General features: G+C 43.1%; 1 protein-coding gene and 1 long non-coding RNA gene across 3 annotated transcripts; one reads left to right on the top strand and one right to left on the bottom strand.

Annotated features, from left to right (window-relative positions):
• The first annotated feature begins 1,974 nt into the window (after nucleotides 1-1,974).
• On the top strand, nucleotides 1,975-3,753 carry LOC145430539 (uncharacterized). The gene is made up of 2 exons (XR_013911121.1): nucleotides 1,975-2,924; nucleotides 3,505-3,753. It is a non-coding gene; the product is annotated as an uncharacterized LOC145430539 (long non-coding RNA).
• Nucleotides 3,754-5,408: 1,655 nt separating this feature from the next.
• LOC113017703 (neoverrucotoxin subunit alpha-like) lies at nucleotides 5,409-21,703 on the bottom strand. Of its 2 annotated transcripts, XM_080305767.1 has the most exons (4): nucleotides 21,587-21,703; nucleotides 18,137-18,232; nucleotides 10,567-12,018; nucleotides 5,409-8,194 (listed from the first exon to the last, which is right to left on the bottom strand). In XM_080305767.1, exons 2-4 carry the CDS (start codon nucleotides 18,225-18,227, stop codon nucleotides 7,647-7,649), a joined length of 2,091 nt encoding a protein of 696 aa, XP_080161893.1. In that variant the 5' UTR covers nucleotides 18,228-18,232; nucleotides 21,587-21,703; the 3' UTR covers nucleotides 5,409-7,646. The 2 variants fall into 2 exon arrangements, with proteins under 2 accessions (XP_080161893.1, XP_080161892.1); XM_080305766.1 differs by lacking the exon at nucleotides 21,587-21,703 and having other exon boundaries at nucleotides 18,137-18,623.
• Nucleotides 21,704-23,461: the final 1,758 nt, after the last annotated feature.

The raw sequence follows: 23,461 nt of genomic DNA, 5'->3' as shown, positions 1-23,461 counted from the left end.
AAATATGTTTACAGCCTGATACTGAAACTGTTTTGGTCTCTGTGCATAAGTCAGCTTAAAATGTTTCTATAATTTACCAGTTTAAATTGAATTAAAGGTATATTCAGTAAATCTCTTTTAGGTATTTTAAAAAATACACTATATCGGATATCGGCAGATATCCAAAATAATGATATCGGTATCGGTATCGGAAATAAAAAAGTGGTATCGTGCCATCTCTAATAACAAATAACTCTTATGCTGTATTAAAAGCCAGTAAATAAAAATGCGTTTTAAGATAAGATTTAAAAAGATTGACAGTGGGAGCCTGTCTGATGTATAGGGGTAAATTATTCCACAGCTTAGGCGCTACGACTGCAAATGCTCGATCACCTCTATTCAATTCAATTCAATTCAATTCAATTTTATTTATATAGCGCCAAATCACAACATAAGTCGCCTCAAGGCGCTTCATAGATACAGAGAAAAACCCAACAATCATATGACCCCCTATGAGCAAGCACTTTGGCGACAGTGGGAAGGAAAAACTCCTTTTTAACAGGAAGAAACCTCCGGCAGAACCAGGCTCAGGGAGGGGCGGCCATCTGCTGTGACCGGTTGGGGTGAGAGAAGGAAGACAGGATAAAGACATGCTGTGGAAGAGAGACAGAGGTTAATAACAGATATGATTCAATGCAGAGAGGTCTGTTAATACATAGTGAGTGAGAAAGGTGACTGGAAAGGAAAAACTCAATGCATCATGGGAATCCCCGGCAGCCTACGTCTATTGCAGCATAACTAAGGGAGGATTCAGGGTCACCTGGTCCAGCCCTAACTATATGCTTTAGCAAAAAGGAAAGTTTGAAGCCTAATCTTGAAAGTAGAGATAGTGTCTGTCTCCCGAATCCAAACTGGAAGCTGGTTCCACAGAAGAGGGGCCTGAAAACTGAAGGCTCTGCCTCCCATTCTACTTTTAAATACTCTAGGAACAACAAGTAGGCCTGCAGAGCGAGAGTGAAGTGCTCTAATAGGGTGATATGGTACTACAAGGTCATTGAGATAAGATGGGGCCTGATTATTTAAGACCTTGTATGTGAGGAGCAGGATTTTGAATTCAATTCTGGATTTAACAGGAAGCCAATGAAGGGAAGCCAAAACAGGAGAAATATGCTCTCTCTTTCTAGTCCCTGTCAGGACTCTTGCTGCAGCATTTTGGATTAGCTGAAGGCTTTTCAGTGAGTTTTTTGGACATCCTGATAATAATGAATTACAGTCGTCCAGCCTGGAAGTAATAAATGCATGAACTAGTTTTTCAGCATCACTCTGAGACAGGATATTTCTAATTTTAGAGATGTTGTGCAAATGGAAGAACGCAGTCTTACATATTTGTTTAATATGTGCATTGAAGGACATGTCCTGGTCAAAAATGACTCCAAGGTTCCTCACAGCGTTACTGGAGGCCAAGGTAATGCCATCCAGAGGAAGAATCTGGTTAGATACCATATTTCTAGGCTTTTCAGGGCCGAGTACAATAACCTCAGTTTTATCTGAATTAAGAAGCAGAAAGTTAGCGGCCATCCAGGTCTTTATGTCTTTAAGACATTCCTGCAGTTTAACTAATTGGTGTGTGTTATCTGGCTTCATGGACAGATAGAGCTGGGTGTCATCTGCATAGCAGTGAAAATGTATGCTATGTCTTCTAATGATACTGCCTAAGGGAAGCATGTATAATGTAAACAGAATTGGTCCTAGCACTGAACCCTGTGGAACTCCATAATTAACCTCAGTGTGTGAAGAGGACTCTCCATTTACATGCACAAACTGGAGTCTATTAGATAGATATGATACAAACCACTGCAGCGCAGTACCTGTAATACCTACAGCATGTTCTAATCGCTCTAATAGGATATTATGGTCAACAGTATCGAATGCTGCGCTAAGGTCTAGCAGAACAAGCACAGAGATGAGTCCACTGTCTGAGGCCAGAAGATCATTTGTAACCTTCACTACAGCTGTTTCTGTGCTGTGATGAGCTCTGAAACCTGACTGAAACTCTTCAAATAAACCATTCCTCTGCAGATGATCTGTTAGCTGTTTGACAACTACTCTTTCAAGGATGTTTGATATGAAAGGAAGGTTGGAGATTGGCCTATAATTAGCTAAGACTGCTGGGTCTAGAGATGGCTTTTTGAGTAAAGGTTTAACTACAGCCAGCTTGAAGGCCTGTGGTACATAGCCGATTATTAGAGATAGGTTGATCATATTTAAGATCGAAGAATTAATTAATGGCAGGACTTCTTTGAGCAGTTTTGTAGGAATGGGGTCTAAAAGACACGTTGATGGTTTGGAGGAAGTAATTATTGAAGTTAACTCAGAAAGATCAATTAGAGAAAAAGAGTCTAACTTAACATCAATGGTACTAAGAGTAGCTGTAGATAATATTACATCTGTGGGATGATTACTGGTAATTTTTTCTCTAATGATAAAAATTTTATTTGTGAAGAAGTTCATGAAGTCATTACTAGTTAACGTTAAACGGATGGTTGGCTCAAAAGAGCTCTGACTTTTTGTCAGCCTGGCTACAGTGCTGAAGAGAAACCTGCACAGCAAATTCAAAAGTGTTAAATGTTTTGGTGTTAATAGTCTCCTTGCAAAAGTAGAGTTAATTTTACTCTAAGTAGAGTCACATTCTTTTAATGTAACTCTGAGGTGTAAAATGATAGTAGTTAAAATCGAGTGTTAAAAATGAGTGTTTCTCTGTCAAATCTGGAGGTGTTACAATGGAAACATTAACTCTTGACCTCTTAACTCTGAACTCCTACAGGGGCTATGACACCAATAGAGTAAATTCACAGACTCCGCCCCCAGCACGGCTCCAATCGAAGCTGAAGTGAAGCCGTTTCAGAACATTTTGCTCTACATATTTGAGTTGTTTGCCATGCTTGGTAAGTCATTTTTTCAAAGATTGTTTCAATTATTATCATGAGCTTTTACTTCTGTGGCTCTTTGGAGTTGAGACAAAGCTGTGTGAAAGGCATTAGCCATGTTGCTCGGTGATAGCATAACATTCTGTTTTAGCTAGCTGAAAGGTATTGTTTGCGGGCAAATACCACAGCCTTGAAAAAAAGCTTGCATGTGAATTTTCAGTCAAACTTTTGGTCAAATACACCTAAAACAATGTGTAGAATGTGAAATGTTGGTATAATGGTGCTACTTGAAGCCTGAAAACGATCGCCCATAAAAAAAACGAGCAAACAGCAGTAGCAGACGTCCTGACTGGATTCTACGTTAGCATAGATCCCTCCAGAGTTTTGTGCACACGGTTTAGGTAAAAATTAAAAAGGTTGAGGTTTTACATTTAGTTCAGTATTACCTGTTGCCTGTGTCCTTGTCTTTTGGGAAAATACTTTACACAAGTAATGGCTCAAAGAGGATTCCTTTTTTTTTTTACTGTGCTGCAATTGTTTACTGGATTATTTGTGCCATTAATTAGTGTCAACTAATTTTTATTCAATCTCCACACAGGATATGCTTGTGAAGATGGAATATGGGGGAGAGCAGAAGTGCGTTGAAGTTCCACAAAGTGATGAATGAAGGACATGCATATTGTATTGAAGAAATAAGTGATGAGAATGCTGTTATTTGCATTTACCATGTCAGACCTTTTGATAAACAAAATTCTAATGAAAGTGAGAACATGTATACTGTTACATCTTTCAGAAAATGTTTTGAAATTGTGGTGCACAGTTCAGAATAAATGTTTTTCAAAAACCATTGCATCTTTTTAGTAAATGTTTATTTCCAAAAGAAATTTCTAGAAGTTCAGAACAGTAAAATTCCTGCTTTTTAGAATGAATTAGAAGATAACTCTTACGTAGTTAAACTAAAATACTCTTTGAGAGTTAATATATAAACTCTTAACACCAAGTGTTAAATTATCAACTCCAGACAGATTTGGTGTTTAACACTAAATCAGAGTTAATGTACCAACTCTCCAAAAAGAGTTAAATTAACACTCTCTGGTGTGGACCCATATAGACACTTTAATAGTGTTGAAATCAAATCCGACAGTGTTAATTTGGACATGCTGGATTTGCTGTGTGGGGTTGTTCTTATTTTCTTCAATCAGTGATGAATAGTAAGATGTTCTGGCTTTGCGGAGGGCTTTCTTATAAAGCAGCAAACTATTTCTCCAGGCTAAATGATGATCCTCTAGATTTGTGACACGCCATTTCCTCTCCAGATTACGAGTCATCTGCTTTAGGGTACGTGTTTGAGAATTATACCACAGAGTCAGGTACTTCTGATTAGAGACCTTAGTTTTCACAGGAGCTACAGTATCCAGAGTCGTACGTAGTGAGGAGGTGAAATTATTAACAAGATAATCGACCTCTGTTGGGGTAGCGTTCAGATAGCTGCTCTGCTCTGTGTTGGTACAGGGCATTGAAGATGATAACAGTGGGTGGATTATATTCTTAAACTTAGTTACAGCGCTTTCAGAAAGACATCTACTTTGATAAAGTCTACTCTCCATCGCTGTGTAATCAATTATTGTAAATGTAAATGTTATCAGGAAATGATCAGACAGGAGAGGGTTTTCAGGAAACACTGTTAAATGTTCAGTTTCTATGCCATATGTTAAAACAAGATCTAGAGTGTGATTAAAGTGGTGGGTGGGTTCTTTTACATTTTGAGAGAAACCAATTGAGTCTAATAACAGATTAAATGCCATGTTGAGGCTGTCATTTTTAGCATCTACATGGATGTTAAAATCACCCACAATAATTATTTTATCTGAGCCGAGAACTAAATCAGATAAAAAGTCTGAGAAATCAGACAGAAACTCTGTGTAAGGCCCAGGTGGACGATAGATGATAACAAGTAAGACTGGTTTCTGAGTTTTACAGCTGGGGTGGACGAGGCTGAGCATCAGGCTTTCAAATGAATTAAAAGTCTGTCTTGATCTTTCATTAATTAATAGGCTGGTGTGAAAAATTGCTGCCACACCGCCCCCTCGGCCTGTGCTTCAATTTTTCTGGTAGTTAGAATGACTCGGGGGTGTTGATTCATTTAAACTAACATAATCATCCTGCTGCAACCAGGTTTCTGTAAGGCAGAGTAAATCGATTTGTTGATCAATTATTAAGTCATGTACTAACAGAGACTTGGAGGAGAGAGACCTAATATTTAATAATCCACATTTCACTGTTTTACTCTTTGGTTCAGATGTGGATACTGTATTGTTCTTTCTTTGTAATTGTTTATGTTTAAGTTGTTTGTTGCTGGTTTTTAGTTTGTTTTTGGTCTGTTTGGGAGCTGACACAGTCTCTATGAACCAGCCTCGACCTAGGTATGGGTAAAAGCAAAAGATCACTTGATCTAAGAGATCTAAAAAAATGAGGGTACATGAAATAAATGCATTCAAATTATTTGTTTAGTTTTTTCTTAACTTTATTGAAATTAAACAAATTTACATGAAAAATTTGTGGTGCAAGTCAAATGTCTGAATATCAATCAAACTATCAACAAAGACCATTTATTTTAGAATGATATATGAAAAGTCAGCCACAACAATAAAAATGTCTTCAAATATACAACAATGGAATAAATGTCTTCTAATTCATCAGCTGATCAAACGCAACAAGTTAAAAAGAAAACATCAGACAAATTATTTTAACTTCCACTCATTCTAATCTCAGGAAGAAAAAAATGCAAATAAAAATCTGAATCCCATCAAACCATCACCAAGAAAAAAAAAGCTTGAATTAACAAATCATGAACTATTTAAAGGCTTTAATCAGAATTAAACTGCAGGATTAGTGAAAGAATAAATGACAAAAAGAGAAAAGGATCACTTCAATCAATCTGAGGGTCAAACAACACAACACAAAAGCTGCTTCATGCAGGAAACCATGGAAATCTGCAGGTGAGGCCTTAATCTCCTACGACCTGGCATCCACATATGTGGACATCACATTTCTCCTCAGGTTAAGAGCCTTGGTGTCATCCTAGACAGTACACTTTCCTATAAATCTCACATCAATAATCTCACCCGTTCTGCCTACTTCCATCTACGTAACATTAAGAGATTACGTCCTTCACTTTCCACCCAGTCTACGTCCATTCTTGTCCACAGTCTCGTTACCTCCCATCTACTGTTCTGATTTTATCTGTTTTGATTTTATATACTGTTTTGTTTGTTTGTTTGTTTGTTTGTTAAGTGGGTTTAGAGCTCTGGGTAGCTCCCCAGCTGGGTCTAGACTGGGTCTAGAGAGTATTTTAAATTCAGGGAATTTAAATAGGAAGTAGCTCGTCCACAGAAGGACTGGTAGCTCCCCTTACGATAAGGGTTCAGATCGCACGAACAGGTGTGGGTTTAGAGCTCTGGGTAGCTCCCCAGCTGGGTCTAGACTGGGTCTAGAGAGTATTTTAAATTCAGGGAATTTAAAATAGAAAGTAGCTCGTCCACAGAAGGACTGGTAGCTCCCCTTACGATAAGGGTTCAGATCGCGCGAACAGGTGTGAAATGTGTGTGTTTAGTTAGTTTGTTTGTTTGCTTGTTTTAATCAATTTTAAATTATGCTTTTTATCTGTTTTTGTTTCTAATGTCTCTGTAAAGCACTTTGAATCACCTTGTTGTTGAATTGTGCTATACAAATAAATTTGCCTTGCCTTGCCTTGCCTCGGTTCACAGTAGCATCTGTCAGCTAACATGCTAACAGCACATTTGAGTTACTCACCCCCTCCCTTGCTGTGCTGAATCATAGCATAAGCGAATCACTTAGGACTCTCTAACCCCCTCCCTCCTGGCTCACAGCTCAAAGGAGTTGAACGAATCACTCACCCCCTCCCTCCTGGCTCACTGTCACTTCACAGCTACTTCTTCTTCTTCTTCTTGGTTGGCAACCAATGTTAAGGCACTTTACCGCCCCCTGGCTCACAGCTCAGTGGACATTTAGATGAGAAAATATATATTTGACACAATTAAGGAAAATACCAATAAAATAAAATACAAATGAATAAATGTTCCCTTTAGAATTTTTTTTGCTCTAAAGAAAATAGTTGTTTTATTTTACAGTCATTCATCTAAGCAGTAGGATTTACATTAAAAGAGAAACAAATTAAGTTTGAGTGAAAATGTACATTTTTGCACTCTCTTGTCTGAGAGTGCAAAATTTGAGTCATTTGAGTCTGATTCAGTGACTCAAATAACTCAAGAAACTCGATTCACTTTGGTGAGTGACTCATTAAAACTCGATTCAGTAAAAAGAATCGAATTTACCATCACTAATGTCCTCATATGTAGATCTCACTTTTCTCAGAAACAAAAATCAGGTAAAACAAAAAAGAATCAGATAATTATTATTATTTTTTTGTTACATTCATCAGGTCCCAAATAGGAAAGAGGAATTAAAAATGCATGCAAAATGAAAGAGTTCGGGTCTTCGGAGGTTAACATGGGGCCCCATTTATGTGAACACAAATCCAAATATATCTAGCAAAAACAATCTGTTTTTTTTTCTGGAAAAGATGCTCTAAGTGTCTGTTGGCTGTGATCATACAGGCTGATTGGTTGTCATAAATTAAATAACTAAATGTGACCGACATGATGGCACATTTATACAGCTCTGTTGTAAAAAGCTGAACTGAATTATGTGGCATCAAGTTTACAGACAGAGCAACACGGAGCTGTTTTTGCTGCAGACCTTGAAGGCTGGAACAACAGGCTCAGAGAATTTGGTCCTGAAGGTGTGAATGTGACTCAGTTTATTAAATGAGACTGTGTAGTAGGACAGAGTCCCTGCAGGCCAATCCAGAAACACTCCCAGTCTGGGGCAGCCAGAAGGTGGAAGTGGGTGATTAGTGGTCATACTATCATGCTCTGCATAGTAAGTTGGGTCTGGGTCCCATTTAAAGCCCAAAGACCAGGAGATGTTATTCCACCCGAACCCAGTCAGTCTACCTTGTCCCTTTCTCTCTATTTTTCTGTAGCAAACAGCAGCAGCAGCATCTGCACCTTTATTCATATTCAGTTCTACCTCCCAGTAATGGCGCCCAGTCAGAGCCTCTCTGCACAGAAAGTGAGGCCAAACTTCAAATCTCTCAGGATGGTCGGGATACGACTGCCACTCTCCGAATGTCACCTTCTTGTTTCCTTCAGACAGGATGAGGTTGTTATTTACTGTGTTTGGATCCACGGTGAGACCACAGGCATCTGATGGAAATAACGAGACCTGATCAAATTCATTCAATTCATTAATTCATTCATCCATCCAGTCGCTTCCGCTTATCCCTTTCAGGGTCGGGGGGGGGGGGGGGGGCTATCCCAGCTGTCATAGGGCGAGAGGCGGGGTACATCTTGGACAGCTCACCAGTCTGTCGCAGGGCCAACACACAGGGACAGACAACCATTCGCACTCACATTCACTTCTATGGACAATTTGGATTAATCAATTGACCTATCCCCACAAGCTGCATGTCTTTGGACGGTGGGAGGAAGCCAGAGTACCCGGAGGGAACCCACGCAAACACGGGGAGAACATGCAAACTCCACACAGAAAGACCCCGGCCTGATGGTGGAATTGAACTCAGGACCTTCTTGCTGTGCGGCAACAGTGTTAACCACTGTGCCACCGTGCTGCAATTCATTCATTCATTCAATTATTTGTGATGATGCCTCTGACTGAATCTGTCCACTGCAGATCTGCAGTCTGTTTTTAACACGTCAGATGTCTGTCCTCAAACCTCAACTTGTCTGAGTTTGATTGTGATGATGGATTTTATCTGCATGTTTCTCTGATTCTATGTTTCACACTGTGCTGCCTTTGAGACCTGATCAGAATCACAGTTCAGCCTAAACATCAAAAGGCTTTATTAGCAGAAAGTTACTGTTGTTAATAAATGCAACAACATGTTTAGGAACCTAAACCAATCAGACTGATCCACTGACAGCACTGCTTTAATAGTTCCTGTCCTGAAATCCATTAATCTGGTGGCAGGGGAGGATGCTGGGCAGGCCTGGCACACCCAAACGTACAGTGAGGGTGTGCTGGGAATGCCTAGCAGAGGCCCTAATCCGCGAGATCTTCAATGCACTTCTCCAGCAGAGCTTCATTAGCATTCTAAGGGAGACTGGGGACATTTAGTTCGAATGGACCATGTTCAACTTCTCCATTATCGAAGCCGCTGCCCTGAGCTGTGGACACAAGGTGGTTGGTGCCTGTCATGGTGGTAACCTCTGAGCACAATGGTGGACACCAAAGGGGAAGGGAGCCAGAGGGTGTGATTCTACTACAGGTGACCCACAATCTTCAGCCTCCCTGGGAAAGTCTATGCCAGGGTGCTGGAAAGGAGAGTCCCTCTGCTAGTCGGACCTCAGATACAGCAGGAACAATGAGGTTTTCATCCTGGTCATGGAACACTGGACCAGCTCTTTATCCTTTCAAGGATACTTGAGGGTGGATGGAAGTTTGCCCAACCAGACTACATGGGTTTTGTGGACTTGGAGAAAGCATTCAACTGTGTCCCTTTGGGTGTCCTGTTGGGGGTGCTCCGGGAGTATGGGGTGTCTTGCCCATTGCTATGGGCCATTCAGTCCTTATACAACTGTTGCAAGAGCTTGGGCCGCATAGCAATAAGTCGGACTCGTTCCTGGTGGGTGATGGGCTCTGCCAGGGCTGCCCTTTCTCACAGATTCTGTTCATAATTTTTATGGACAGAATTTCTAGGTGCAGTCAAGTGGCAGAAGGCTTTCACTTGGGTAGTCTCAGGATCTCATCTCTGCTTTTCGTGGATGATGTGGTTCTGTTGGCTTCATCAGGTGATGGCCTCCAGCTCAGCTTGGATTGGTTCACAGCCGGAAAAAGGTGGAGTGCCCACTCTGGGTCAGGGACAAGTTCTTACCGAAGTGGAGGAGTTTAAGTATCCCGGGGTCTTGTTCATGAGTAACAGGAGAAGGGAGCTCAACAGATCGACAGACAGATTGTTGCTGCGGTTGCAGTGATGCAGACACTGTACAGGTCAGTTGTGGTGAAGAGGGAGCTGAGTGTAAAAGCGAAGCTCTCAATTTACCGGTTGATCTACGTCCCCATCCACACCTATGATCCCAAGCTGTGGGTAGTGACCGAAAGAATGAGATTGAGGATACAAGCAGCAGAAATGGGCTTCCTCTGAAGGGTGGCTGGCCTCTCCATTAGAGATAGGGTGAGAAGTTTGGCCAGTAGAGTGGCTGCTCCCCCACATCGAAAGGAGCCAGTTGAGGCGGTTTGGGCATCTGACAAGGATGCCTCCTGGGCGCCTCCTGCGTGAGGTGTTTTCCCACCAGGAGGAGGCCGTGGGGCAAACCCAGGACACGCTGGAGAGAATATATCACTCAGCTGGCCTGTGAATGCCTTGGTGTTCCCCCAGACAAGCTGGAGGAGGTGACTGGGGGGAGGGAGGTCTGGGCTTCTCTGCTTGGGCTGCTGCCCCCACGACCCGGCCCCAGATAAGCAGAAGAAGATGGATGGATGGATCAATGGGAATAATTTCACTTTAAACAGTTCAGATAATTTTAAGATGAAAGAGTGTTATTTTGTTAGTACTTACAACAGGTCAGATCTCTCCTGTTCGTCACCTTTTCCACATCAGTGACATCAGGTCCTGAGAAATCATCAGTGACCAGGTTTGTGTTCCTGTAGTGGTAGATACTTCCTCCTTTGTATTGGTCATTTTGAATGGCTGTTATAAACAGTCTGCTGCAGTTTTTCACCGCTTCGGCCTTTTCTGTCATCTGCTTTATCGCTTCATCTGAGCGGTACCATTGGTCCTGGGTAGGTGGAGTGTTACCATCAGTACCTTCCAGTTTCTTTTCCTCCAAGTAGTCAGACATGTTCTGCAGATATGGGTCAGTGGATTTCAGGGAGGTGAAAACAAAGCAGAGAACTTCCTCTACTCCTGGTTTAAACACCTCTCTGTCCAGCTCAGACTGATCTGAGATGATCTTTGTTCCCTCCATCATGTCTACAAAGTACCTGATGATGGTGACTTCTCTCTCTTCATCTTTGATCCACTTGGTTAATCTCTCCTGACTGAACGGTGACTTGTCTCTGTCATAAAACACTTTCACTAATTCCTGCTTATCTTCCTCACCTGCCCTGATGGAGGGAAGTTTCTCAGCCATTGTTTTCTGGATTGAAGATCTGAAATACTGACAGAGCTTCTTGAATCTGCTCAACTTTTCTTGTATCTGTGGAAAGCTTCTCACCACTCTGTCGTCCAGCAGATCATTGCATCTTATTTCCAGGTTATAGAGGTCCTTCAGAGCATCTTGAGCCTTTATAACAAGTCCAATGCTGATCTCAGTCACTGCCTCAGGAGCTTCTGGATCTAAAATCTTCAGAGGCATCAGTGTGACCTTCAGTGGAACACAGTTTTCTCTGTTTTCTCCCAGTAGTTTTGGAAGTTGGATGAATGTCTTCACTGCATCTTCAAATGTTCCAGGGTTGCTTTCAAGGATGAAGTCTCCATAGAACTTGCAGGTGAATTTATCAGTCACAGCTTTTTCTTCATCACTCAGCTTTATGTCAACTTTCCCGTCAACATTAAATGAGGGGATCTTCTTTATCACTGCTTGCATGCTGCCCTCGATGACTTGAATGCTGCTATCATCTAACTTCTCACTGTCAAACACAAAGAAAGCATTTGCTCCATAAAGGATTCCTGTGACTACATGTGTCGCCAAATTCTTCACATCTTCTGCTTGTTGGGTGTTCTTGGTTTCATCAGGAGTCAACATCAGCTGTTTGAATTTGGTGGTAGCTTTGTACTGAAGTGTGACTCGACTCTGATGGTGAGATTTCTTGTTATCATTCAGATACTTGGCTGATCCTCCAACTTCAATGAGTCCACCCAGGAAACTGGCCTTTAGTGAAGCATTAACATCCAGCAGAGAGGATTTTGTTTTAGTGGAATCAGACGCACTGACTTCAAATTCACTGCTGTGCTGATTTTTCTCCACTGACTTCTCCTGCAGAGTTTTAGCATCCCACAGTGTGACACCTTTAAGACATGAGATCCACAAAATGGTTAAGAGGAAATTTTTTTTACATATATACTCATTTGTTTCATTAAGATGCGTCCACTACAGCCAGAAGAAGTTATTTGGTTTATACTGAATTTTGCATCCTTTATTCTTCAGTTTTGATTGAAATACTACAACTGCTACTAATAATAATAATTACAATTCTAAACTAACAAAGCAAAGCAGAATTTTAAATGCCAGTAAACTGTTAAAAGTAGAATCCAGCTGACTCTGTCTTGTATTTTAAAGAGTTACTGCAGCTGTTGAAATATTGATGAAAGATTTTCTCCCTCTTGTAGGAATGCAGCTGAATAACATTTTATGAATCGCTACCTTATCGTGGTGGAGGGGTTTGTGTGTCCCAGGGATCCCAGGGGCTATGTTGTCTGGGGGCTCTTGCCCCCTGGTAGGGTCTCCCATGGCAAACTGGCCCTGGGTGAGGGACCAGACAAAGAGCGATTCATAAGACCCTTATGAAAAGGACACCGAGGGAACAGTTTACCCTGCCCGGGATAGGGTTACCGGGGCCCCGCCCTGGAGCCAGGCCCGGGGAGGGTGCCCGAGGGCGAGCGTCTGGTGGCCGGGCCTTAGTCCATGGGGCCCGGCCGGGCACAGCCCGAAGAGGAGACATGGGCCCATCCTCCCGCAGGCCCACCACCCGCAGGAGGCACCATAGGGGTCGGGTGCATTGTGTGCCGGGTGGCGGCCAGGAGCGGAGGCCCTGGCGGACTGACCCCCAGCTGCCAAGACTGGCAATAGGGACATGGAATGTCACCTCTCTGGTGGGGAAGGAGCCTGAGTTAGTGCGTGAGGTTGAGAGGTACCGGCTAGATATAGTCGGGCTCACCTCTACGCATGGCTTGGGCTCTGGAACCAGTCTCCTGGAGAGGGGCTGGACTCTGTCTCAGTCTGGAGTTGCCCCTGGTGAGAGGCGGCGGGCTGGGGTGGGTATTCTAATATCCCCTCGGCTTGCTGCCGGTACGTTGGGGTTTTTCCCGGTGGACGAGAGGGTTTGTTCCCTGCGCCTTAGGGTCGGGGAACGGGTCCTGACTGTCATCTGCGTCTATGCGCCGAGTGGCAGTTCAGAGTACCCGGCCTTCTTAGAGTCCCTGGGGGGGGGGGGGGGTGCTGGAGGGTGCTCCACCTGGATACTCTGTTGTCCTGCTGGGAGACTTCAATGCTCACGTGGGTAACGACAGTGAGACCTGGAGGGGCGTGATTGGGAGGAACGGCCTCCCTGATCTGAACCCGAGCGGTGCTTTGTTATTGGACTTCTGTGCTAATCACAGTTTGGCCATAACGAACACCCTGTTCGAACATAAGAGTGTCCATAAGTGCACGTGGCACCAGGATGCTCTAGGCCGTAGGTCGATGATCGATTTTGTAATCGTATCAGCAGACCTGCGACCATATGTTCTGGACACTCAGGTAAAGAGAGGGGCTGAGCTGTCAACTGATCACCACCTGGTGGTGAGTTGGATCAGGTGGCGGGGGAGGACGCTGGACAGACCTTGTGCACCTAAACGCATAGTGAGGGTGTGCTGGGAACGTCTAGCAGAGGCCCCAGTCCGCGAGATCTTCAACGCACACCTCCGGCAGAGCTTCAACAGCAATCCGAGGGAGACTGGGGACATTGAGTCCGAATGGACCACGTTCAGCGTCTCCATTGCCGAAGCTGCTGCATTGAGCTGCGGCCGCAAGGTGGTTGGTGCCTGCCGTGGTGGTAATCCCCGAACCAAATGGTGGACACCAGAGGTGAAGGGAGCCACCAGGCTGAAGAAGGAGTCCTATCGGGCTTGGTTAGCCTGTGGGACTCCAGAGGCAGCTGATAGGTACCGACAGGCCAAGCGGAAGTCGGGCAGTGGCTGAAGCAAAAACTCAGGTGTGGGAGGGGTTCGGAGAGGCCATGGAAAAAGACTTTCGGACTGCCTCGAAGAGATTCTGGCAAACCGTCAGACGTCTCAGGAGGGGAAAGTGGTGCTCTACCTGCACTGTGTATAGTGCTGGCGGAGCGCTGCTGATGTTGACTGAGAAAATTGTCAGGCGGTGGAAGGAATACTTCGAGGACCTTCTTAATCCCACTGACACGTCTTCCGAGGAGGAAGCAGAGTCTGGGGATGAGGGGAATGACCCGCCAATTTCCGGGGGCGAGGTCACTGAGGCAGTTAAACAACTCCTTGGTGGCAGAGCCCCTGGTGTTGATGAGGTCCGCCCCGAGTTCCTGAAGGCTCTGGACGTTGTAGGGCTGTCCTGGTTGACACGCCTCTACAATGTTGCGTGGAGATCAGGGGCAGTACCTGTGGACTGGCAGACCGGGGTGGTGGTCCCCATCTTTAAGAAGGGAGACCGGAGGGTGTGTTCCAACTACAGGGGGATCACACTCCTCAGCCTCCCTGGGAAAGTCTATGCCAGGGTGCTAGAAAGGAGAGTTCATCCGCTAGTCGAACCTCGGATACAGGAGGAACAATGTGGTTTTCGTCCTGGTCGCGGAACACTGGACCAGCTCTTTATCCTCTCCAGGATACTTGAGGGTGCATGGGAGTTTGCCCAACCAGTCTACATGTGTTTTGTGGACTTGGAGTAGGCATTCGACCGTGTCCCTCGGGGTGTCCTGTGGGAGGTGTTGCGGGAATATGGGGTGTCTGGCCCATTGCTACGGGCCATTCGATCCCTATACAACCGTTGCAAGAGCTTGGTTCGCATTGCCGGCAATAAGTCGGACTCGTTCCCGGTGGGTGATGGGCTCCGCCAGGGCTGCCCTTTGTCTCCGGTTCTGTTCATAATTTTTATGGACAGAATTTCTAGGCGCAGCCAAGTGGCGGAGGGCTTTCGCTTTGGTGGCCTCAGAATCTCATCTCTGATTTTTGCAGATGATGTGGTTCTGTTGGCTTCATCGGGTGAGGGCCTCCAGCTCGCACTGGAACAGTTCGCAGCCGAGTGTGAAGCAGCGGGAATGAGGATCAGCACCTGCAAATCTGAGGCCATGGTTCTCAGCCGGAAAAGTGTGGAGTGCCCACTCCGGGTCGGGGATGAGTTCCTGCCCCAAGTGGAGGAGTTCAAGTATCTCGGGGTCTTGTTCGCGAGTGATGGGAGAAGGGAGCCGGAGATCGACAGACGGATTGGGGCTGCAGCTGCAGTAATGCGGACGCACCGGTCCGTCATGGTGAAGAGGGAGCTGAGTGTAAAAGCGAAGCTCTCAATTTACCGGTCGATCTACGTCCCTACCCTCACCTATGGCCACGAGCTGTGGGTAGTGACCGAAAGAACTAGATCGCGGATACAAGCGGCAGAAATGAGCTTCCTCTGAAGGGTGGCTGGCCTCTCCCTTAGAGATAGGGTGAGAAGTTTGGCCATCCGGGAGGGGCTCAGAGTAGAGCCGCTGCTGCTCCACATCGAAAGGAGCCAGCTGAGGTGGTTCGGGCATCTGACAAGGATGCCCCCTGGGCGCCTCCTGGGTGAGGTGTTCCAGGCATGTCCCACCGGGAGGAGGCCCCGGGGCAGACCCAGGACATGCTGGAGAGATTATATCTCTCGGCTGGCCTGGGAACGCCTTGGTATTCCCCCGGATAAGCTGGAGGAGGTGGCTGGGGAGAGGGAGGTCTGGGCCTCTTTGCTTAGGCTGCTGCCCCCGCGACCCGGCCCCGGATAAAGCGGATGAAGATGGATGGAAATTAGAAAAGGATCCTGGTGTTATTTGTCTCTCAGAAACAGTTCATAACTCCAACTCATCCATGTCACCTAAAAGGTAAACCTGTTTCTCCATCACAGCTCTGATGGTTCAGTAAGGACATCTCCTGGTTTCATCTTCATGTTTCCCTCTCACCACATATCCAAACCGACATCATGACCAGCAGCTTTACAGCTGCGGCTCCAGCAAACATCAGCTGATACTAGAAATTAACATTAAATAAATTCTAAGAACAGCTGATCAAGCTTAAACGTGCTGCTGTTGTTTAGCGCGACATCCGCTGGTTTCCTCTTTCTGGCGCAAAGTGGGAGATAAATAAACAAGAGAGAAAAGCCGATCAGCTGATCATTGATCAGTTTCATGATTGAAGTAGCAACAGGAGAGAGAGGGGAGAGGATGAGAGAAGAAGAGGCAGTTGTGCAGCAAAGACAGAATAAATCCAGCTTTGTGTCTTTTTCCAGTCTAGCTGAAGTCCGGGACAAACTGTGCTCCTTTTCAGCTCAATACGACATGCGTAATATTTTCTCTGAATGCGGGAAGATTACGTTTTTTACAGAAACTCTACTAACTAACCTTGTGAATAAAATAAAGTTCACTATCAGTAACATCATAGCACCCACAGCTGTATAGAAACTCCGTCATGCTAGCTAGTAGCAGTACGAGTTATTGTAACTGACTGTAAAAAGTCAGCACAACGAAAATAAACTAAACTTGGTTTATATCTGACCCAGATAGACTGCAGCTCATAACTTCTTACCTGAAGTTCAGTTCACCTGACACTCGGACTGGCGGCCTCCTCGGGTCTCTGCTCCTCCTGCCTGCCTTTTCTCTCATCCACCTGCTGGCCTCAGTGGAAGCTCCGCCACAGCCACCACCAAACAACTGAGTTATTTTTACACATCGGCCAGCATCTGGCCAATCCACCACCCTTCATTGTTCATGCCGTTACAAAAAAAAAATCATCGGCCCATAAAAACGAAAAATCACCATCGGCCTACTGGGCAAATGCCCGGTATGCATGATGGGCAGTCCAGCTATGCCTGCACGGCATCTACAATCACGCCTCGCCAGCTTGAAACCTGTGCTCTGCTTGTGTTGTTTTTGTTGGTGGTGATGTGCACAGCTGGCAGCAGGAGAGCTGCAGCCGTTTAATGTACTGTTACAGCAACCGCGTAATTATCATCGGGTCTGCCGTGGTGGTTTAAAGTTATCAAATCAGTAAACAAATTATGACAAACAAGTACTGTTGAGAAACTATATTACAAAAATTACAATAAAAACTCTCAACAACAAAAACAACTACTGAAAATATAATATGTAAACAACTTAACAACCCTCAAAGCGTCTAAGTCACGTGACCTGACAGCGCAACACCTAAACACAAGTTTTCTGGCGACCTGGCTCTTTTCTCTTTGCCGCAAGCACAGCATTGCAAACAAGAGCGGAACTGAAAGTAAAGAATAGATCTCACCAGGCTTGTATCGAACCGATACCGACTTGGTATCAATAGAATCAATATTTGGATTGATCTGCCCACCGCTAGTCTACAGTCCAGAGCGATCACTTTTGTGAGAGAATATATCAGTTTGTCCAATGCTGACTTATTAATTTTGGTCCTGAAGCCAGTCATTTCATCAAGTTTGGGCTGCCAACACGTTTTTTTGTTACTGGGACTGCTAGCGCTAACAGCTCCCACAGTTTCTGTGCTCACTGCAACATGTTTTGCATTTGGATGGTACTGTACGGTGCTTTTATCAAGGCTTCCATCGGTTAGTCTTTTGAAATAAAGTTTGCCTCCGATCAGTCCTAGCAATGTGCTTTCTGATTCTTCCATTTTTGTAGTTCTGTGCATCAGTATAATCGATATACCAGGACATCATGCATTGACAAAAGTTCCCCTTTGCTTGGATCACAAAGGGTGATTAAATGTGTAAATTTTTTAACACATTTTTAAAAGATTAATTAATTGTGATTAACGGGTTAAATTCCCACCCCCAATTTTATGAAGTTCAATCAGAATTTTTGCTTTTCACTTTTACAACTGTTCAATAAACACATTGTCCTGATATTTTGGAGAACAAACTGTACCTACCTGTGCTCCACCTTTGAATTCACATACAGTATGATTATAATTCACAACCAAAAATTGAAACCAGATGTTATTGTGGATGCTTGAAGTAATTGAATGTCTGGAAATTTCTCTCAGGTCAAACCAATCAAAACAAAAATTACACTTCAACAAACCTGGTATTTTTTCCAATATCAGATGTGAACTTTTGATTACAGAATGAAAACTGAGTTCAGGGGTGAGTCTTTGATAAAAATGTGAGATTATGCTGTCCAGATGTTCTAAAATCAGTGTGGATACAGTGGATATAGACTGAGAATCTAAACATGTCACACGTTACCTGGGATGAGTTTATCACTCCGGGCATCATAGAGCATCCCTAAGGTGAAAGGTCGACCCAGAGCAGCCACCTCCATTATTTTTGAATCCATGTTTCCTACATAAATAAAAATATACAGACAGTTTTGTGGAAGGCACAGCAAAGTTAATCCTACTGTAAACGATAAAGTGCAAATTAATCAATTTGAAAATAAAACAAGTAAAAAAAAAAAAAACGGACTAAGACCGGACTAAGACCACCAGGTACCAGAACAGCTTCTTCCCTACAGCCGTCAGACTCCTGAACTCTGCCTCCTGACATCTGACCCACGTTAACACATGGACTGAACACACACACACAACCACCTACAACCGATACACACAATAGACAAAATAAACAAATGGCCGACCGAACCCTCATACACACAATAATAACATGAACTGAACCACCACTTACAACCACCAGAACTTCATATAACCACTGTAGAAATTAGCCACATATCTGACTGATCTAAACTGCACTACTGTAAGTAAAGTAAGTAACATTTTATTTATATGGCACCTTTCGAGATAAAATAACAAAGTGCTTCACATAAGCTAGAACATAAAACAACATCAACCAAAGGCAAGTTGAAAAAGATAGGTTTTTAACTGTTTTTAAAAAGAACTGGCAGAGTCTACAGATCTCAAACTCAATGGTAGAGAGTTCCAAAGTCTGGGAGCCACAGAAACAAAGACTCTGTCACCTTTTGTTTTTAATCTAGTGTGCTGGACAACCAGCAAGCCCTGGTCACAAGACCTCAGGGACCTGCTGGGAATCCCACCGACTCTATGGGAACATTACACAGACACTGATATCTGTTGATAAAATGTGATGGAAGTTTTTAAATAAACTGCAAACACTTGATGAGCATCTTCTGATCTGGCTTAATACTATGCTGCAGCAGAGAGAGCACTCTGATCAAACGCCACACTGGTCTCTGACAATGGGCGCTGGCTTGTGGCTTATATACCAAGTGAAAACAACAACTTTTGATTTTTCAATAGGAAGAGGGCCATGTGACACATCAAACTTGTTGGTAATGTCACAAGAAAAACAATGGTGATAAAACAACAACAAAAGTTGTATCCAAGATGGCCGACTTCTAAATGGCTACCATGGTCACCACCCATCCTGAGGAGTTTGCCCCCTCACATATATTAATGTGCCACAAACAGGACTTTATTATCACCAACCATTCCCATGTTATTACAGTGTATCCATATAAATGGCCCACCCTGTACAATGACTTTAGTATATTGCAAAGTGTTACTACTTTCAGCCACTAGGGACAGTAGGTAGTTTTACATGGGATGTCCTTCTTCTGACTCCAGCTGGAATCAAACCAGCAACCTTTCAGTTCCCAAGTGAATGTGTAAATCACAATGCTGTGAAGCCACTCAAAATTTGGGTTGGAAATTTATACACTAAAAAAATTGTGATTTTGTCTTAAGATTTGAGTGACATTTAAAGTGTTTAGTGAAATTTGGAAGCAGTTCACAGAACTTAAATAAAGTTGCAAATAAAAAGTTTAAATAAAAGCATCAAAGATCCAATCGCAATTAAGTGATCAGGCCAACTAAGTTTGGTGGATTTTTGGATGACATATGTACCTATGGTAATTTAGCCATTTAAATCAGCTGTGTTGGATCAAGGACACATCTAAAACCTGCAGGACACCGACCCTCGAGGCCTGGAGTTCAACACCTGTGCTGTAAACAAATTAGCTGCATGTTAATCAGTGACTTTTAAGAGCGAACCAGCCCCTGTCCTATTTAACCTCTGGTTCTCAGTTCACACCTGCAAAGGCATTCATGTTTCAAAGAAGGTAAATAGGCAAATTGGTCCTTTTTAAAGTTTAAAACTTGCAGGGAGAGTCTCAACTTTTATGGAGAAAACATAAATCCAACATTCCCCTGAAAAAATCCTATAAGATCCGCACAGATCTGTGGGTTTAAACGCAGAAAACGTTTGCATCTGTTGGTCATTAATAATTGACGAGGTCAGATTTAACTGCAGGGCCTCATTTAGCTCAACATGCTAAAGTTGTCACATTTGTTTTTTTTCCCTTCTGTATACTCCCATCATTTACCAGGTAAGATGACCAAGAGGCCTGCTGTTGCCCCCGATAGAAACCAGTCTATTCATTCTAAGGGGTAGAAACCAGTGGTTGATTTGATATGAAGCTTGTGGCTTTAGATAATGTGAGCAGAGAGCAGAGGACACCAGCACCTCATCGTAACATGCCTATTTTTACTTTTACTTTTGCCAATGAATGACTGACTGATAGAATGATTGTAAATCAATACTGATTTTTAGGAAATGGGTTTTTCTTTTTTTTTCTTTTTTCTTTTTTGCTCCTGATATGTTGTTGAAAAGATTGAATGAATGAGAAGACTGTGTGAGAGAGGGTGAAAGCGAGGTAGAGTGGATCTGAAAAGATAAATGCCCATGTGTGACATTTCGAAAAAACAACAAATGTTCCGTTAACTACTTTTATGCTTCAAATAAAGGAGCAACACCAAGAGAAAAAATAAATACATTTGCGACCACATAAGGTGCAAACTAAACTGTGGTTCTGAAGAATTGTTAATTTGCTATAGCAGTTTTCCTAACGTTTTGGAGCCACGGCACACCAAACAAATGTGCAGAATTGGTTAAGTTTGTCTCCAGTATACCTTTTGTGCTTTCTTCTGACCTTCAGCTAGGTCAGAATTGTCTCCAGGACCCAGGTCCGACTGACTACTTTTTCTTTTCAAATATTTAGCTATTGCTATAATGCACTGCATTGTCTCACTCACAGCATGACTATTATGTAATTTCTTCTTTGACTTGACTTCTGTTTTACCTCCAGTTGCAACCCATTTAATTAGAGCAGCTAGTTGTACAGCACTCTAGTGGAAGAGAATGTAATTGTTCTGCCTGTTAGTCACGCCAGTTGCGTAGAGTAGAAACAGAGATCATTTTGTATTATTGTAGCGTCTGTTTTTGTAATTTGGTGCTATATAAATAAAATTGAATTGAATTGAATTGAATTTGGACATGTTTAGTCCAAATTCCAGGCATTACCGTGACGTCCATGAAACATTTCCAATGAAATATCTCTTTAAGTATTCCAGTGGAACATTCAGACAATGTTTGATTAATGATTAATCTGGAAACCAGAACTATGTGAGAGTGTCCCATGCAAGCACAGCCTGAAACATAGCAACATCTGTCCCACAGCGAGTCTTCTATGTAACAAACACTATATAAAAGCTGAGCGAGTGAATAAAGTCTCAGGGAGAACAAAGCATGTGCTGCAGGAGCCACACCTAGTGTAATGTTGCGGGTCATTTTTAAGCAAAATGTCACCACTATAGAAATCACTCAGATTAAGTCCAAGAACAATCAGTTCAGTCTCTAATGTTTCTGTTGCAAAGAGTTTCTTACCTTTAGGCAGCGAGCAACAACTGGAATTTTAGTGTGAAAATAACAAAAGGATTTTTTAAGTTTTCTGAGATTATTAACCTTATTAGTATCAGGTATGAAAGTCAAATACTTTCTCTGCACCTCTGACCAAACAAGCCGGAACACCAACATTTATACTTTGTCTGCAGAGGCGGAACACGGGGCAGTCTCCTGTGGTGAGTGAGGGGAAGGCCTAATAAGGTGATAAGGTAAGAACCTTTTTTTCCCATGAGTCAAGTTCATGAAACATCACACTGCAAACAAGTGTGTGCAGCTTTTCACTTGTGAAAAATTATGGAGAAGTCAAATCTTACTGAACTTAAGATGAGGAATAACAACTGTAAATACTGACATGTAGGTGAGTGGAGGGTTCCACAAATATTCCTATGTGAGATACACCATGGAAGGATCGCTAGTCTATCACAGAGGTAGCACATAGAGACTAATAACCATTCACAGTTACACCCACAGCTGATTGAAACACCAGTTAGCACAGTGGTTCCCAAACCGTTTTTGCTAGGCCTCCCTTTGTTTTACAAGAAAAATGTTCACGCGTGCACGCGAGCACGCGAGCACGCACACGCACACGCACATCCTTCAACCACACACACCCATATTTTGCTCCATTGCGGTTTCTTTGACACCTCAAACATTTAGTAAACAATTAAGCAAATACAAGTAATGTGCAATAAATCACAGGTAGTAAGAAAATAAATTACTAACTATTTCACGCTACGTCCGCACCTACACGGGTATTTTTGAAAACGCAGCTGTTTCGTCCACACGTAAACAGGGTTTCAAATCACTGCAAACGGAGTTTTTTAAAAACTCCTTTTTTGTGTTTACATGTGGACGAAGAATACAGAGTTCGTCACGCAACGTCAAAGGTATGTGCCTTTTTTCAGGTCACGCTGTGCGCACGTTATTGTTTATGTTATGGGCCCCAGAAATGGTGCCACAATAACAAAGAAAAAATCCCTGCAAATACAGGCAAAGTTCAGGAGCAATGAAGACAGTGCACTCGGTTTGCCTCTCAGATTCCATCTCTTATTCCAAGTTTCAATAAACATGAACAACATTAACAATATCCATGTGTGCATGACTCTTTCAGTCCCAGTGCCCATATCTGTCCATTTTCCAAAGTCACAAGTGGAAAAATAAATGGATTCACACTCTACACTTTCCACTATTTTACATGTGCTTCATGTGATCACTCAGTGAAAGCAGAACAAAAGTACACACATGCTCTTGCTTAAGCAATTGAAAGCCACTGTAATCTACAGTGAATTTACAGCAATATTCAACTATATTTAAAGTAAGCCACACTCATATCTGGTTGAAATTAAAGTGGACAACTGTACCGGTCCTGAATACTGAAAATGAGCAAAAATAAACACACATCATTTACAGCACACTGAAGATGAAACTCACTTTTGCATAACATGGGCAACTTCCTTCTATTTCACATATTGTTCACCAGGGGCGATTTTAGCCCCTGCTGAACTGTCTGTCGTGGTGCACCCCCCCAAAATGAATCAAAGCACCCCCAAAGATTTCTTACTTTCTTACTTTTTTTTGACAATTTTTGCTGTTTGTGTGACACACTACAAAAACCATAAAAAGCATACAGTACTTAATTGAGATGGAACATTTTAACAACAAAAGTATAGATAACCCCTCCCCCCCTGCTCTGGCTCTAGCGCCGTTGCTGCCAGAGCGATGGTGACTGAGACGCAGGGAGTGGAGGTGTAAGTGCCTGGCTTAAAACAGGACATATTAGCTGCCTTTAACCTTCAGTTACTCATTATATAGTTAGGCAAGAGTCAGGCCATGTTTCTTTTTAACTGAAAACATTAC

The sequence above is a fragment of the Astatotilapia calliptera genome, chromosome 8 (assembly GCF_964374335.1).
Source record: "Astatotilapia calliptera chromosome 8, fAstCal68.1, whole genome shotgun sequence".
NCBI lineage: Eukaryota > Metazoa > Chordata > Actinopteri > Cichliformes > Cichlidae > Astatotilapia > Astatotilapia calliptera.
Note: the sequence above shows the minus strand (reverse complement) of the source record. Positions and strands in the feature narration are given on the sequence as shown.